The sequence below is a fragment of the Orbicella faveolata genome, unplaced genomic scaffold (genome assembly GCF_042242905.1).
Source record: "Orbicella faveolata isolate gen_17 unplaced genomic scaffold, um_ofav_v1 contig_24, whole genome shotgun sequence".
Lineage (NCBI taxonomy): Eukaryota > Metazoa > Cnidaria > Anthozoa > Scleractinia > Merulinidae > Orbicella > Orbicella faveolata.
This window is the reverse complement of record NW_028301552.1, coordinates 32,020,001-32,038,124: the sequence shown is the minus strand read 5'-3', so window position 1 is coordinate 32,038,124 and position 18,124 is coordinate 32,020,001. Positions and strand designations below refer to the sequence as shown.

Below are 18,124 nucleotides of genomic sequence, written 5' to 3'. Positions count from 1 at the left end.
AAGTAATGTCCCCTCCAGCCTCGCTTGCATTCATAGGCCAAGTAACTAAGCACACAACTGTAAAGTGGCGTATTTTCCAGTAATTCTCTCGCGGCCTAATGTTTTGCATGTTGCCTGTGAATTATCAAATTTCGCTTTCTTTCCCTGCGTTAGTAAAAGACTACTCTCTGTTCATCACCTTTGTGGCGCAAAATGCTAATTCAAAACTGTGCCAAGACAGGCACGTGGCACGTCATGTAATTAAATTGAAGTGAACTCAATACTTCAAAAGTTCAGTAACTCATGAAACTAAATTACACATCAGCTGAACACATATGAGATACATTTCTGACATTATTAACAGGGAAGACTTCATCTGTTCCTCAACGAAAGACAACACTTTGGTGGCATTTTAGATTCAAGAAGAAATCTGGAGCGAGTCACATCTCGCAATCACTTGTGGGATCGTTCCTGAAGACAATTCTTGTCTTTTGTTTTGTCCCAGTAACCGTCCCAGAAGCCACTGCGAGATAAGAGTTGCCTCAGGAAACTTCTTGTCGGATAAGTGAAAACAAACACTTCTGAAATCATGCATGGCTTTAGGCTTTATTCTTAGTTTTAAACTTCCGTTTGCTAACGCTGGTAAACATAATTGGTGTTTTCCTTGCCACTCGTCTCAAGTCTGAAATTAAAAGAGATCAAGTTAGTATAGGAAATCGATCTTTTTTCTCGAAACAATTAGGGATTAATTGTACTTGGTCGGACTTTTTAGTAATTTCCACGAGTGGCTACCGCAGCCACGAGTGGAACTAAGAAAAAGTCCGATCTGTTCACAAGATCGTTTTCCTTTTAATAATACGGCAACCGTAAATACAAGCTTCTATCTGACGTCTTTTCGTTATAGAGGGTTGTTAAAATGAAGCCACGCTGTGATTAAATATTTTAGTTTTGTAACTTTGTTTTCTCAACACGTTTCGCCAAATTTCTCCGTAAAATAATTTCTTTCTTTCGAAAACGAGCCACAAAGACGGAGTCTATCTTTTTGTCGAGGGTCGAGGGTCCCATGTCGAGGGTCGAGGGTCGATGGTCGAGGGTAATTTTTTTCTTTTTTTTTTTTTGCTGGGTTTGTTGTTTTACTCTTTGCTGTAGGCTCGATTTCCGCCGCTCAGTCGAGTCCGATCTATATGTTCCTCCCCAATTTGGTTAAATGTCCGCTAACATGAACGCACTTCATATCACAATGGTCTTTGCTACAGCGAGAAAGATAATTTATGTAGTCTTCTCGATTCAGATTCGCAACAAAGACGAGCATGTCCCAAGTTTGCAACACGAAGATGAATTTTATTGGCTTGAAAATTGTCAAAACTCTGAATGCATGAGCGACTTTTTGATAAATGAAAGGAAAGTGCACGTCCAAACGGTAAAAGCGTTATTTTACAGACAAAACTCACATAAAAACTTATTCTGGAAAGCCACGGTTTACAGCCGTGATTTAAACTATTACATAAAGTTCAAGATACAAGGACGAACTCCTTCGGGAAAACCGAGCTTAAACTTAACGTAGAATGAAATGGGAAGACTACTCTAAACAACATTCGTGTAAGTTTTTCCAAAGTTTTTCAAACCAAGGACTTTCGCTCATTGTGGAAGCTGATTGTTGAATGTGATGTTGATTGTTGCCTGGCAGATGAATGGGAGGAAGCTGATGCAGCTGTGTATTGGCAGTAGTGGTGCTTGCAATAAAAGACTGAGTACTCACACACATCTGTGAAGTAGTTGTTGACATGCTGCGCTGCTGTACAGCACTATCCTCTTGGACGGCGAGCTGAGTGGCGGAACTTATGCTGCTACTTGGATTTTGCACCTGTAGAAGCTTTCCTCGAAACACCACTCACAGCCAGAGGAAGCTCGGTCGACTTTCTTTCATTCATGGTGTCCAGATAGGAGTCCAGAGATTTTATGTTGGAGTGCTCAGTGACGACAGAAATTTCATCTCTGCTATATCCAAGTTGGTCCAGCTTTCTGACGAGAGTTTTGCGGGGCATGTGGCCTGCCACTCATTTGTTGCTTTCTTCAACCGATGTTCCTTGGACATGGATTGCATGATCTTGCCAATCTTTCCTTGACCCATCCTTTGTGTTTTGTACTAAAAATTTGGACTTTGGTTTGTAGTTGATGGCAAGGTACAGTGAACCGCTCTCTTTAAATTCACTTGGTCGGCGGCTGATAAATTCTTCAAAAATGCTAACTGGACACCTCATACCGCCAGTAGCCACCATTCTTGGAATTACCATCCTTCGTTGGAGCTTTATGGAAGACTTTCTCGTCTTCGTGGGGTTGGAGTCGGCAAACGTGACATACGTGCTGCCATTTTCATCGTTTGCAAACTTGAAGTGTTCAACGCGCAAGTCGTAGTTTTCTTGCCTTCCTCTTAAACCAAAATGTTGGGTCACCAAGTGCCAAGTTGTGTTCAGATGGACTGCTGGAGTATGTCGTCCAAGTCGACCCTCTTTCCACAGCATTTCTTCTTCTTCCCAGGTAAGTGCATCTGTTGCGTTTGGTCGTGTTCCCTTGCCTTCGTGCCGAAGAGTAATGGTTTTCCCCTTTAGAATTTTGTTAGACTTTGCGAATTCCCTTCCCCGAATAATTGAAACCTTACAACCTTTGTTCTCTAAGTAGCGGTCTAGGGACGCTTGCATAACTCCCAGGGACTCTGGCTCATAGTCGCTGCTGTCCTTTTTCTTCAGCTCGGTGTAGAAATCTCCGAGAATTTCGTCAAGATCTTCGGGCGAGAGATTTTCAATGCTTTACGGTTTCTTCTTCTCGTTAGCCCACTCCAAGTACGTGTGGAGCCAAGTTTCGGTTGACTTTTTGGTGTTTTGTTTACTGTTGCTTCTTCATAAGAAGCTTTTTGTTTGTCTGAGACGGAAAACCTGGAAGTTTCATCCGACTCCATTGCTCAAATGTGACCGATACAATTAAAATTTAATTGTTCAGCCATCGATACAATTTGGGATAAATTGATCCGCTTCCAACCAATCAGAAGCGAGTATTTTCGGTAGTAGTATTATTAATAATGGTAATAGCACTGAGTGGAGTCCAATTTGGTCTGTAATCACACGAGTGATTAACAAAATCCGACGACCGCGAAGCGGGAGTCCGATTTGTTAATCACTCGTGTGATTACAGACTGAATTGGACGACACGATGTCCTGTTACCAATTAATCATAACAATTACAATTTCCCACAAAAGCAAAAATTCATTCGAAAAAGAGCGTGTAAAAGTCATTTTTAAATATCATAATTAAAAATATGGAGAATAGCTTGCAAAATGGCTGTTAAGTTTCCTTCAAACAAGTCACCAGAGACTAAACCTCCACAATTTTACAAAGTCAGTCTCTTGAATTGGTTACGATAGTGATTGTAATCAATGTTGTGATTGGTGGATTTAGTGGGGAGGACTTAAAATGATTGGCTCATGTAACTGTCCGATTACAGGTGTCCGATTACAGCCAACTGTCCGATTACACTGTCTGATTACAGCTTTGCAGATTAATTAGAGCAAAATACAGCAGGTTATGCACCAATCACATTTGAGGAAATTGTAATTCTTATGATTAAAGAGAAAATGTGCCAAAAATAAACCAGAAAGACTCAACAATTAATTAGCTCCATATGTTACCTTATTGCAAGAAAACTGCAAGCACATCTCCAATTCCTACGTCTGTAAAAAGAGAAATCAAAAAATGTCTAGTAAATTATTTCATAATGACTTCTTTTGTAGCTCAATGTTGGAAGAAAATTCTGCTTGATAGTTTTATTATAACCGGCGTTTTTCTAATTTTTTTTTCATGGTAAGTGCGCTCGTCTCCGGATCGAGCGGTCAGAGTTCAAGGCCCGGCATGGGACATTGTGTTGTGTTCGCGGGCAAGACACTTAACTCTCATAGTGCCTCTCTCCACCCAGGTGTATAAATGGGTACCGGCGAACTTAATGCTGGGGGTACGCTGCGATGGACTAGCATCCCATCCAGGGAATAGAAATACTCTTACCGCTTCATGCTACGGAAACCGGAGATAAGCGCCGGCCTGATATCGATGGGCTACTTGGCTCGCATGCAGACTTAACCTTTACCTTAAGGTTACGTATCTAGTTGACTTCTTATCGCACTCAAAGTCGTCAGGCCATTCGAAACTCAAAATCTCACGGGGTAAGAAAACTGTTCTGCTCCGAGAGTCATTCAGTCCATCGCGGAGAATGAAGCTAAGGCTTGGGGAAATGAAATCTCTAGGTGGGTTTTGCCGCTGGCATGGAACACTGAATCCCTTACCCCATACTAGACCATGATCAGCTTAATTTTGCAACCCTATTCTAGCCTAGGCACCAAAAACCCCCACCTATTCCAGACTAGCTATTTTCCATGCAGAAACTTTATCACTATCATAGTCCAACATGGCTGTTCCAGATTAAATTATTCATACACTGGCCATTTTTCTGGTAAATTATGCCCTATTCTAGACCAAAACTGTCTGATTTCTATACCCTATACCCAGACTTAAGGTTACAGTATACCTTCGGGTCGGCAATTTTCTTCAAATTTGGATTTTTGGGTCAAAATAGTGGTCGAAGAATAATCTCTAATTTCTGAAAAAAAAATTTGAAAAAGGCTAAATATTGGCGGAGAAATGGCGGTTTTACGTTTTCACCGGAAGTAAAAGTTTACCTCTTGATTGACAGCCCTATGGCGCGTATGCAACCAACCGAGACGATTTTCGCGGGAATTACCTATATGGATGTCACGAATTGACTACTCAGTTGATCAGCATTGTTGTTCTGACTACCCAGCATTTTTGATATTAGGCGTGTCTCTATTAAGTTATAAGTAAGCAAAGACCACGTTTAAACCATGGACCAGTTCGAAAAAGCGAAAACAGCGAAGAACGAATGAAAATACATCAATGAGTGAAGAAGCGAAAGTTCGCCACGCGGATGAAGCTATAGTTATCGTATAAGGCGGGCAAATATTCGTGGTAAGAGAAAAGAAAGGTTCTGTAAAAATTTCGGAACTTGACAGCAATAACAGGGATGCTGAGTCCGATATCGACGAATCGTCGGACTCATTGAGACCATTTGAAATATTATCCATGCACAGTTGCCCACACACAGTTGCTCTCTGCACTTTCTTTTGTTTGTTTCCTTCGCTCAGCCACTCTAGCGTTCGTATCCTTTTTAGTCTTCCCCATTTTGCCAGACCAGCTTCAAGAAAAACCGAGGTACAGAAAAATTATCTCTCTGCCTTCGGTTCCTTGAGCGCATTGCTAAACACAAGAGTCTTTTAGCGATTCGCGCGTAAATTTCACCAGGAGGTTAACGGTAGTAAACTTTCCCTGCACTGATTGGCTTAGTTATCTGAGAACCCAGTTGAAGGCGTTTGTGGGCGGAGTTTGTTTGCGAAGCATAAAATTTTTCTTAGCGCTGTTTTCTCGAATAAATTTTTTCACTTGAAGTAGACACTTTAAAGAGTTATAACTCAAAGGGAATTTGTTCAATTGCTCTTAAATTTGGACAGTGGCTAGTTTAACATATAAACTACAAAAGCGTGTCTGGGAATTGTTAATTTCGAGATACTTTCTCTTCGAGAGCGATTTTTGTACGATCACTCCACATTTTTTTAATCCTATTTCGAAAATGTTCTGTAACTTTTTACTGCAATTGAATATGCCAAAACGCAGACACGTTTTTTAAGCGTATTGGGCCCTGAAACCGAGGAAAAAATTAAATTGGCGAAAAACGAAATTCGCTTTGACTTGTAGCTTTCGAAAGGTGATTCGGGCGCTCGTATTTAGTGGTCGTAAAAAATTCGACAATTCATTTTCTTTCAAAATTCTTGGTATAGTTTGATAGCCAGCTCAATAAGCTTTAATTTGATATAGGGGTTTAGGTATCTACAGCTTAAACTGCACGCGCTACATCGCTTGCGCGCGAGACACCCCTAAAGGTATACTGTAACCTTAACTGCCTGAAAACCATAGCCTTCACTGCGGTACATATCCATATATCTGATAAATGGGAGTGCCCCCACGAAACCTAGGTAAAAAAGTATCAATCAAAAGAGTAAGCGAGCCTCACCGTTCGAGTTCCAGTTGGTATAGGTGGACTTCTTGCTGTACAAGACCTTGTTCTTGTGGGCAGCACTGGTTTCCCAAGAGCAATGTATTCCGGCGCCTGCTACCAGCCAACCAGCATCGACGTCACAGCCACCATAGTTTCTGTTTATCAAAAAGTTTCGAGGGCTATCTCCCTCAATGGAGAAGTAGTTGGTTTCTTCTGTCTTAATATCAGTCCACGATGAACTGACCAGTTTGCCCTCAGAAAACCAGTTCAACTTGTCTGTCCCAGCCGCGTTAAAAAGCAACTCTTTTTTAATCACACCGCCTTCGTACACGATTACTTTCGCCTGTTGGCAGAGTGAAAAGTTGGTTTACAGCAAATTACACATAACTCTTCATCTTTTTTCCAGGCAATGGGGTGTCTTAAAACCATTGGTGCGTTTCCTGTTGTATTATTATGATAGAGCGGTTTTCAATTGAGAGTGGAAAGTAATCAGGCAATTACTTTGGTTTTGGTTCTGGTTTAACTACGGTTTTAGATTGGCCGAGTAGTCTAATTGTAAGTAATTGGTTTGGTTTTGGTTTAACGACACTCAGTTGAAAACCGCTCCATATATTGGCACAAATGTAGATTGCTGTTTATTATTGCTTCACTTTTTGTTCCATGGGCGTGCGTTGCGAGCGTGGGTGCTTGCGTGTGTGAGTGAGAGAGTGCCGGGCCTTAATTCCAACTTTTTATTGCTCAGAGTTAAAATAAAGTATGCTTAAATAAAAACTATTCACCTGAGATGGAGAAAGACTCTGCCAATGCATGACAACGCGGTTCTTGTAGTGATCACGATGTTGGTTGGTGATGTCAAGGGCTGCCGTTACGAACTCTGCGGAAGCCTCGGCCGAGTTATACAAGTCCCATACCCTCCTGTCAACACCGCTGACAGCTTTGAATATCATGGTCCAGCCTGATGATGAATAACATGAAGTACCTGATGAGTTGCACTTTTGCTATGAGCTGCTAGCGAATAACGTCGCTCAGCAGCTCGATTCATCGTGTTTTAGCGCAGTTTGACGAGTCTGGTGTTTTTCGTTTTAATTTGATTGCTTCTCCCATTGCCGTTGGCTCTTCAGCAAGTAGATTACTCGTGTTAGGGGAATTAATCTGACTTCAAGCTCCTATTTTTATTGTTCCGATTAGAAGTTCATATTCCGAGGGTTTGTTGTTTTAGTCGTTTCTGTTTCTTTTTACTCGAACGCTTATTAGAAAATATATTGACTGGGAATCAAAGTTCGTTCTTCGTTATTTATTGTTATAATCTCGCATATAGTTTTTAAAAATACATACTAAGTTATCTGAGTGCCTGCACTGGGTCACTCATTAAGTAATCCTATTTAATCTCTCATTCCTTAAAAATTAGAGAAAAGCCAGCCGAGCAGTAGCAATTTACCTTCCAATGTGGTCCAAATTTTATTTTGTTTTCACTTAGATTTTATTTCAACTGAACTTTGTTCTCTTCGAATTTTGCTTTAGCTGCGTTTCTGTAATTTCCTTTGTTGGATATTTATTTTAGACTGAGCCTTGTACTTTTGTACAAGCTGCTCTTCATAGTTTATTTGTTTGATATTCGCTAGCGGTTGTATTGAACTTTGTACTTATGCCACGTACGCTCCTTTCAAGGGGAGGCTCTCCCTGTTGTCAGTCACTCAGTGTAACAAAAAAACCACGTTGGCAATCACGAATTTTTAAAGGAATAAGTTGAGCATCTTTTCAGTATTCCAACATAGCAACATAACTTGTACTTTGTGCCTAAGTTTCTCATATACGCAAGCTACATTGTACACGTTTTTTGATTGCATTGATAAATTCCTCGACGTTAACAAGTGCAGAATAAACTACTGTTGGACCGAGTTATTTCTCTTCCTTGACGTCCGTAGTGAAGACCATTGAAGTAGCGCCTCGTGTACCAGGAAATCGTGACGAATTTCCGTTCCCACAACCAAGCAGTGGTCTCCAGAGTTAGATTACCCCAGTTGTCAGTTCATGTCCGTTCAGTCAGAGATTTATAGTGTTTGCAGGAAAAACCTATCATCACACTCGCTCTCGATTTCTATGAGGTGGTAGTTGATGAAGCTAAAGGCCTCAATTATCGGTCACTTACCCAGTTGTTGTTGTTTTTAAATTAACACTCTAGTAGTTCAGTGGTTAGAGCGTCCGGCTAGGTCACGGAGGGTCTTCATCAGATCCCATCTGGGACTCGGATTTTTTTCCGAGTTGATGTCATTTCTACATTTAATATTCCTTATAATACGAACTTCATTTTACCATCGAAAAGTATGGTAAATTCTTTCCTAGTTTTTGTAACAACAGCAGCCATAAACAAAACGTTTAAAAGCGAAAGCGCGTGCACAATATAACACGATAGAGACACCATTCAGTTTTAGAAAACAGCCCTAAGAAAATACATGCGCTGATTGGTTAAAAATCGAGTTCCTATAACTCGATGGAAACAGCTTTTGACGTAATGATGGCGTGAGCAAAGAGAATTTACATTTCGATGATCAAAGTAAACCAGCTGTTTTTCTTTTCCTCGTCGCGGTGTTTTCTAAAAGAAATAGAAAACATGTTCTCCGTATTTCTATCGAGTTATAGAAACACTCGTGAAGGTTTGGGAGAACTCGGAAAAGCTGTGGAAACACTCGCCTGCGGCTTGTGTTCCCACAGCATTTCTCGTTCTCCCAAACTTCCACTCGTGTTTCTATAACTCGATAGAAATACGGTACATGTTTTTTTTTTCTTAACTAATAGATGGATCAATCTCTGGTTTATCTGAAATACATGTACTATGCTCTGTAATCCGAGAATGTACGCAAAAAAGGTCGGCAGAAAAATAAGAACTCCTTGCCTGGGCATAAAAAAATATGCATCTTTATAAAAAGGAGGGTGAGATTAAGTTTGTTCAAAAATCTCTACTAGCGTCTGAGTAGGAATATTTCATCATACGAATGTGTTCGAATTAATTTTTTAATTTTTTAATTAATTTTTTCATCCACTCATTTCAAATATTGGAAAGCAAGAAGTCACGTTAGATTAAACAACATCGACAAACTAGATCTCGAGAAATTCACCGTAAACATTTCCTGACATTTCGGTGAGAAACTGATTACTAAGCTCCTGTCTCTGTTTTCACAGTTGTATTTGATTTATCCGTGTTCATCTTTTCGCAGTTTTTATCCCAAAGCCGTGAGGAACTAGCTTTTTAAACAGAAAAAAAATCAACCAACCTCCTGCGGCCATGTCGCAATAAACGGGAAAAGCCTGTTGGTTTCCTGTTAAAGAAGAAAGCAGTTTTAGTTACGGCAACTTACTCAGTTGCTGTTGTTTGAGATGGCATTGTTTCAGGTGTATATATGAATGCATAATTTATGCTCTAAATAGATAACGGAATAAATTACCAAAGAACAGCAGAACCTAAATGGATCTATTACCTAATTTATAGAAAATTAACATTCAATGAAATTAACACGCTTTTCAAAATTTTGCGTTAATTTAACTGTGGGCAAGATAGGGGAATTCAAATTTCGTTGAAATGTTGTTAGAAAATCGAGCATTCTGCCGATCTTTTCTTTCTATTCTTTGCACAACGAAAAGCGTTGTCTTTTTCTAACCTTCACGAATCACGAAGATTAAGTATTGAACTCTTATTCGGGTAATTCACTTCTCTTTGCATCATTTTGCCCTTCAATTTTCCCGAGTTTTAAGTCGTGTAACATAGAGGGAGTCAAGAGAGAAAAATGCTTATGAAGCTTGTTGTATGTTTTTGCTCATTTTTCTGACCTTCACCGCGCACAAAACATGAAAGTTTCTAATAAGTTACTGAATTAATCGAATCAATAACAAATTCGAGATTAAGCAGTTTTTAACACCTTCTTTTGAACGAAAAAGTCAGTAGTATTTTCCAGCACATAAGTTTTACAAACAATAAGGGAGAAAAATGGTATTGTAACTGACGCGAATGGTGAAGGTGTCCAATTGCATGTATCCAATTACAAAAAGTTGCAATTGGACACCTACTAAAATCGCGCGCCAATTACGTGAAGAAAGGCGCGAAGATACACAATCACAGTCAAAACTTTTGTTGCAGATACAATTAACGGCCAAGTCTAACAACGGACGAAAGTACACATCCATTTACCCTGGAGACGAATCCAGAAAACTCCATTGCTGAGCTGTTTTCCCGCTTTGTTCAGGATATCTTTGCAAGAAATTCCCGGATTTGCACTGTCCGTGCCGTATTCGCCTAGAAGCTGAAAGGTCTTCCATTCAGTGCCGACACAAAGATACACTTTACCGTTCGCGTATTTCAACGCCCCGGCATGTGCTGCGTCATTACACTGGCATGATGCATCCCCTAGTTTGAAAATCGTGGGAACCGGATCTTCACAATTGAGGGTTTCTTCCACACAAATCTGGCCTCTTACTCGCGCCACCAAGAAGACAATGCTCAGAATTCGTACGAAACCATTCATGGCGCCTTGCTTCCTTTCCCCCGCCTTTAGCTCCAAATGGCGTCACAGAAAGCGATCAAGTTCTAAATGGTTTGATAAGAATTATTAAGTAGAGATTTAGGCAGCTGTGTGTGATCAGGTGTAGAATCAATATTTGGAGTTTTCACCGACCTAGTCATATCCATAGTCACGGATAGTAACGATAAAGAAATTGGACGAAGGCTTATCTAGGCCGAGCAGTGCTTCATACTGATCGCAAATCGCAAACAAACAATCTCATATTAGCTCGCTCTCTTTTACTTTTCAAAACGCCAATAAGTTAGAGTTTGATGCTTACGGTCTAGCGGTAATTTTAAATTAATTACGTGCACACTACCAAGGCGTTGCAGACGGAAATGTCCCTGTAAATAACAGGTGGTATGTCGCGTCTGCCACGCAGACTACGTGCGCGCTTGCTCTCAACTTCATGCCACGACTAGGCTGAAATAAAAATGAATTTAAAAACTACATTCATATTCCTTCAAATGTCGCAATTTGTCAGTCTAACAGTGTTCAATTCCTGATAAAGATGATTTATCCCTTTTGCGACTTTCTTGTTGTGGTTCCGTCGTGTTTCTGTGAGGTCCGTTGCTCCTTACTAACAATACGTCCCTTTGGAGGTCTCTTGGGGATGTGTGCAATTTTTTTAAAAGGATTCTAGATTTGTTTTGATGCTCAGGGCTTGAAGTGGGGTTGAGAGAAGGGACTTAATTAGAACTCTCAAGGTATTTCGTCTGTTTTTCTGAGGCCTCGTCCACACCACGCCGGAGGAAAGCAGCTTTATTTCTACGGTTAGGCCTACTGTCTACACTAATCCGTCACGAAAACGGATCTTTTCGAAAACGCTCTTCAAACCGGGGGAATTTGAAAATGCCGGATTTTCGTTTTCCTGTAAACAGAAAACATTTTTTCGAAAACGGAGCTTTTTGAAAACGATGACATCAGACGATAATCCTATGGTTTTCCTGCCCGAGTTTTCCTCAAACACAAATCCAAAATGACCATACAGTGATTGCTCGTTTTTAAATTCCTCCGGCGTGGTGTGGACGGAAAACATTTGATGAGTTTTCAGAGTGAAACCTCCGTTTTCAAATTTCTCCGGTGTAGTGTGGAAGGGTCTTCAAACTCACTAATTAAAAATTCAGTAAGTTTAAACAAAGGAAATCAAGATTGTGACGGTGTTTGGATATCCGATCCTAATAAGCATAAATTTTTACGATTTACTTCCCCGTTTTCTCCCTATTTTTCGAATGAGAAGGTATATCAAACATTCAAGACAAGTTAAGACAGTGTTTGACCGCATTTGCAAACACCTCAGAAGTTCGTCAAAAATACTATGCGTTTCAACTCTCTTCTCGGGGTTTGGAAATTTGGTCAAACACGCTCTTTCGTGTTTGATATATTACTTCCAAAACTCTATTATCGCCAGAGACGCATCGTATGCATTCCGTAACTCGATATTTCTGCTTACAAGTAGCAAATATTTCGCTATACGGCACCAGAGATTTCCTGAGATTACGTGCTTATATTCAAATCGAAATTCGCCCCTCCTCTTTAACTTGGTATATAAAGCCTTCGGCTCGATCCAAACCACACTCGGTCCGACCAAACTCCTTCTTGCCAATTTCAGAATTCACACCAATCTACATTAATCGTATGGAAATCTTATTCCTCCGTCCTTAGACAAGTGGCCCGTTATTTCAGTCATCTTGAGCTCAAAAACCTTCTACTAAGAGGGTGCGAAGGGATTACGCGAGGCTGGAAAAAGAAAAAGAAAGAGTTCTGCAACAACCCGAAACATAGTGGTGCGTGCTGACTCCACCTCTGTGAACAACATGCAGGAACAGTTTAGAGAGCTCCCTTTCCGACCTCTTCCCCTCACTCCAAGCGGAGCACGGTCGCTTGGCGCTGAACATTCAAATGGTGACAGAAGGAAAATGTGATAACGTGTCTCGGCAAGTGGAAGCCTAGTGAGTGATCAGGCCGGCGCTTTTCTCCAATTTCCAACACGTGAAGTGACCCAGGAATAGTTTTCCTCCCGCCTCATAGAACGTCAGTCCACGGCATGGTAACTCCCCAGAAATAAACTCGCCGGTCCTAATTTATACTCTTCGGTGTGGACAAGGAGGCACTACTTGTTCGAACAAATTTGGTGTCCAACCCACTTATTAGGGAGATTAAGCAATGACGACGGCGACCCGAGGACAACGCCTGAAAAAATGGTGTCTAGATCTGTTCAGTACGTCTATTGGTCTCAAAACTTGCTCAAGCTAAATATGTAACGCCAACATCCAATTCAAAAGAAATATACGAAAAATTATCCGCCGCCATCTGCGTTCTCTAAATTACGCAGAACTTGGTCATTTCACGTTGTTGTTTTGAAGAGGACGGCCAAGAAATGTACAAGATTTATAACGCACGTGCACAGCCATTGTTCTGCTCATAAACCCTTTTGTTTGGTGACGTGGTTTGCTTAAGGTCCCTGATTATAAGGTCAAGTGCGTCTTCTAACACCAGCTTTGGGTTCACATTTCAGGTCGCGGAACAAGGAAACCTCAAGCGCAATGGTTCAAACTCCATCTCAGAGGTCTTTCACGCGCCCGAATTCAATGTAGCTGAAAGATCCCGAAGTCCACTTTCAAGCAAAGGAGCCAAAGTTAAGGCTGAGCAAAGTATTAATTTATTTGTTTATATCTGATTCGCAAACAGTTTACTTCACACTTGACTAGGACTAAGATCTACAAAATTTATTTATTATATACACATTTTTTTTTGAAAAGAATAAATTTTAGTCCTCAATTGGTAAGCTGTCGGTTTTCCACAAAAAATAATTACCGAATAAAACGTTCGTGATATTAAAAACAATAATTGCAAAACGCTCATTAATTTAAAAAATCGGGCGTAGATGTAAATCTCTGAGCGACTAACCATACAATTAACGCGAGAAAATACTTACAGTCGATAAAAATAACGCAACGACGCAGAATGTCACTATAAATATGTCACGCAACACCTAGAAAGTTACTCTGATCCGAGTGAAATCAATGGTTGCCATGGTCACACCGGGTATTCGTCACGCCCTGTTGCAGATCCGATGTGACCGGTTTTACGGTACCATTACGCTATACAAAGGAAAGCATCCACTTCTTGAATGTAAGAAGCGTTTAAATTAATTTAATAGCATGAAGAAATCTTTCTTACTTTATTAACTTAAATGAGCGTAAAATTTTGTTTACCCCTCCAGCGGTCATTATATTATTTAGGCCGATTATTAAAACGAAGGTTAGACGGCCTTTAAGAAAGAACTGGCCTTAACTGCAATAAAATTGTCACATCAAGATGAAAGACAGTGTATGTGGAGTAAAGCTCACCTAACTTGCGATTATAGCTTCCACCTACAGGGGCTTTTTTAATAACCGGCCCTTAATGTTTTAAACTTAAATTAACTTACACGCCCAACATACCCTGATATTTTCAACTATTACATTAACTGTTCATCCCCGCAGGATCAACCCTAAGTTCTATGTATCCTTATTCTATGTAGCAAATTAATTTAAAGCTAATTAAAAATATTATAAAAACATTAAAAAAGAACTTCATGTTTCTCGAAACATTTGTAGCTGACAGCCAGTTCATACGCACAGTCTTCGTTTTTGTTTGGTTTGTGTAATATTATGGTTCGAAGTGCACCTCCTGTCTAGGTCATAGCTCTGAGCTTTTTTTACGGAGTACATCGACCAAGGCAAAGAACAGATTGCCTTAAGTCCACGATATCCTCGAGAGTTTCAAGACTCAACTGATGAAGGGAAGACAGGATTTGATTCGATTGTTAAATGAAATGCACCACGAACTTACTTAGTAGTTCTGCAGGCCGAAAGCTCGCAAAATTAGCCCTCGTGTTTTACTTATAACTTCGCCCGCTGCTCTAAACTAATTTCAAGCATGCCCCATCCCTAAAAAATAACACTTCGGCCCATCCACATGTATACATTTTCCGACACGCTATTCGGTTCACTCGTCGACTTGGGTTCACACTGAATTAAGGGATAATTTAACACCAAGATTTATCGGTTGCGATAAAGAAAGTTGACATGTCAAAGTTTCTACAAAAAATTGGACCCACTCTTAGAAGACTGTCGAAGACTGAGCGAAAAACCGATGTTTTGTACGCTCGGGTCATCTAAAAATGCTCTGCTTTTAGCGATTAGTGCCGTTAACGTGAAAGCTACTTCCAATGAAAATGCCGTTGTTTTGTAGGCTTGGGCCATCTAAACAAGGTCCACCGACTCAGCGCGGGCCAAGTGAACACAATTTCCAGTTAAAGTGAATACATGTGAATGGGCCGAAATGAACTTAATATCTGTCCAATGCAATGCACGTATTTCAACATATTATAGAGAAAACCGCACAAAAAGCATATTAAATATCTTCAGGCCATATTTATCAGCGCAGTGGTTCACCCAAAACCCAAATTGTTATCTAAGTTCAATCTTGAGATAGGACTCTGTTCACTGCCGGTTCGCTCGGAACCGGCTGCTTAGTTTGCTTGTATGGATTCCTTCATTAAAAGTACACAAATTTAGCGTACAGAAGGGTAAATTCCTACACCAGATATACATTTTTTGAGTTTTCAAATCAAATTCTCCGCAATTTCAGCGCCCCTAAGAAGATCGAAATCAGCACAGTTGAAAACAGACCTTTCAGGTCCGAAATCTTTTAAGAAGACAAGAACTTTCAGGCAAATATAATTTACTATTGTTTCACATTTCGTAATCAATTTCCAAGATAAATCACGCGCACGTCACGTTTCAAAAGAAACCAATCACGTGGTAAACTACTGAGGCTGGCGCGGTTTGATTGTCAACGGAGTGGCGCATCTAGTTTCATTTAAAACCCACTGCCAAGTAAGGGTTGAAACTAAACATGGCTATCCACAGTAATTCCTGATACATCTGCCATAATTTCCGAAAAGGATGGACGGGCAAGAGGATTGCCTTCCCAGCACTTTTCCAGCACCTCCAACACTGTATCAGGGCAGTTGTCCGGTTTGGACAGACGAAGGTCATTCTTGACGCATTTAAGGACCTCTTCGTTGGATCGATCGTGGTAGGGCATCTGACCAAGAGTGTAAATCTCCCAAACCAGAACGCCATATGACCACACATCGCTCTTCTCGGAGAAATCATCGTCGAAGATCGCCTCAGGAGGCATCCATCTGAGCGGTATCTGCATGTTATTGAAGCGATAGTACTCGGCGTTGTACAGGTCGTAACTTAAACTCAAGAAGCCGATCTTGACCTTTAGATCTTTACCCACCATACAGTTTCTTGCAGCAAGATCCTTGTGGACGAAGTTTTGCGAGCTGAGATATTTCATTCCCGAGGCCACTTGTCCGCAGATAGCGAGCTTCTGATTCGAATTCATCGTGCTTCGACCGTTATCGTAGCAAGACAGGAGAAACTGCTTCAAGTCACCCTAAAATGAAGGAAAAATTGAGCTGTCAAACCTGGAGATTTCCCGCGATTAGCCGCGCGAACACTGCGCACCTGACTGCGATACTGGCTAGCAGACACAGTATTCCATATAACAATGCATACGTCACGAGGTGCTGTTCACAACCGACCAATCAGAATCCAGCTGCTATAACTGTCCGAATCCCTGACTCCAGAGGGAATTTATCACACTAAGACTGTTTAAACTATAAAATCAAATTCGAGAAAATGCAACAAGATTACACACTTTATAATCGACTTCGGAGATAAACATTTTTGGCACACCCGGATTAAAAGGCTTAAACAAGAACTATTCCCATGTCAGTCCTGCATGTACAGCACAATTAGCCAAAATTCCAAAGAATGCCAAAAACGACCGAGACATTTTCGATGCGTGGTAAAACTTAGCTAGACATATTTCGGCACGAAATTTATCCGCAACATCTTATCTACATTTACGACATTGCAACTGCTGTTCCGTCTTTGACCAACAATTCACGATGAATGTCAATAATAAATGAATGAAACACAAAACAGCACATTTCTGGCTCTGGTTGCAAAAATAGCACACGGTACCTCGACCAAGAAACGAGAGGGTCGATTGACTTTATCTGCCAGATTCAACAAATCCGCAAATCTCTACCAAACTTCACTTATTTATACGATTCAACCCAGCAAGTTTAGAATTCACGGTGCGGAGAGACAGCACTTGTTTTCGTGATTTGGACGCAATCAACGCTGACAGTATGTGATTTTTCTTAAGACTTACTTAGAGTTTAGCTAAGAGCTATTAAATGGACGGGCTTATTTCTTTCAACTCCATTATAATAAGATAGACGGCTTTCCGCATAAGCATCACTAATTATTTGGCAGCAGTTTAAGGCCTTAGGGGTATCTCGTAAACGCAGTAAAGACTACAGTAAATCGGTTTTCATGGGTTGATCGGATTAAAGCAATATTATTGACACATTGACGGCACGACCAACGTAGCGCCTTCCCAAGCACGTAGCAGGTTTTACCTTTTTCTAAGCTGAAGAAAACTAAATTACCTGAAATTTGTTATTTAGTATTGTTTTTTTTTTTCGGGGAGGTGGGGCAGTGACAAGGGGGAGGGAGGGAGCAGATACTTTCATACTTCTGACTTAGCTCAACAGAGATAGTGGCTTCGATTTTGTTAATATTTGATTTTGAATTTTCACGCGCGAAAGATATCGGACGATTTCTCCGGAGGGGGACTGAGAAGAGAGGGTTAGAAATGGACGCACAATGGTAGATTTGTGTTCACACGGGGCCACAAGAGATCATAAAACAAACCTTTTCCAGTGATTCGAAGATCATGTAAAACGGCTCTTCCTCCTTACAGACACCAAGCAGTGCAACAACATTTTCATGATGCAGGTTACACAGCGCGTCTACGTCTTTATTGAACTCCTCGCGCACCTGGTCATCATTACTAACCAAGGCCTTCACCACGACCATGGTTTCTCTTTCGCCGTCGCGAATCCCGCTGGCTCGCGCCAGGAATGCTCGACCATAGGCCCCGTTGCCCAGACTCCTGAGCGCCTCGAGGTCATGCCTGGGGAACTCCATGTTGTCATAACTGGGCTGGGATCTGTAGATCGGGTTCATTGTCATATCGTTGCCTTCTCCATCTCGGTGCTCGATGTCACCATTGGCATTAACTGTTAACGAGTTGAGAGACGAGAGGTCAAGCCAGAAAAATTAATATCACTCCAGGAAAGGTACGTTACACTTCAAAGACAACAGATAAAAACTTACGATTCTCGCATTCTGGAGCCATAACCTCTTCTTTCTTGTTTTGCCTGGCTCGCCGGCCTTTACAGTAGATCATCAATCCCACCACAAGAACAATGTATGCTGCTGCACAACCCACCGCAATACCTATGGTGCGGCCCATGGACCCAACAGACTTGGTGGCTTCCTTATCGCGGGGAGCTGGAGAGAGGATGTGTGTATTACATACAAGTTTAAATCACAGATTG

General features: G+C 41.0%; 2 protein-coding genes across 2 annotated transcripts in view; both read right to left on the bottom strand.

Annotated features, from left to right (window-relative positions):
* Positions 1-566: 566 nt before the first annotated feature.
* Positions 567-10,660, bottom strand: LOC110046055 (uncharacterized). The gene is made up of 6 exons (XM_089291643.1): positions 10,278-10,660; positions 9,367-9,411; positions 6,874-7,049; positions 6,110-6,437; positions 3,663-3,704; positions 567-661 (listed from the first exon to the last, which is right to left on the bottom strand). Exons 1-5 carry the CDS (start codon positions 10,609-10,611, stop codon positions 3,664-3,666), a joined length of 924 nt encoding a protein of 307 aa, XP_089147769.1. The 5' UTR covers positions 10,612-10,660; the 3' UTR covers positions 567-661; position 3,663.
* Positions 10,661-13,286: 2,626 nt separating this feature from the next.
* The window catches only part of LOC110046081 (inactive tyrosine-protein kinase 7-like), a 19,375-nt gene continuing 14,537 nt past the window's right edge, over positions 13,287-18,124 (bottom strand). The window contains exons 9-11 of the mRNA XM_020751752.2: positions 17,901-18,077; positions 17,436-17,803; positions 13,287-16,104 (exon numbers count right to left, since the gene is read on the bottom strand). Of these exons, the coding sequence (XP_020607411.2) occupies positions 15,547-16,104; positions 17,436-17,803; positions 17,901-18,077 (1,103 nt within the window). The 3' untranslated portion in view covers positions 13,287-15,546. The remainder of the gene's footprint in view (positions 16,105-17,435; positions 17,804-17,900; positions 18,078-18,124) is intronic.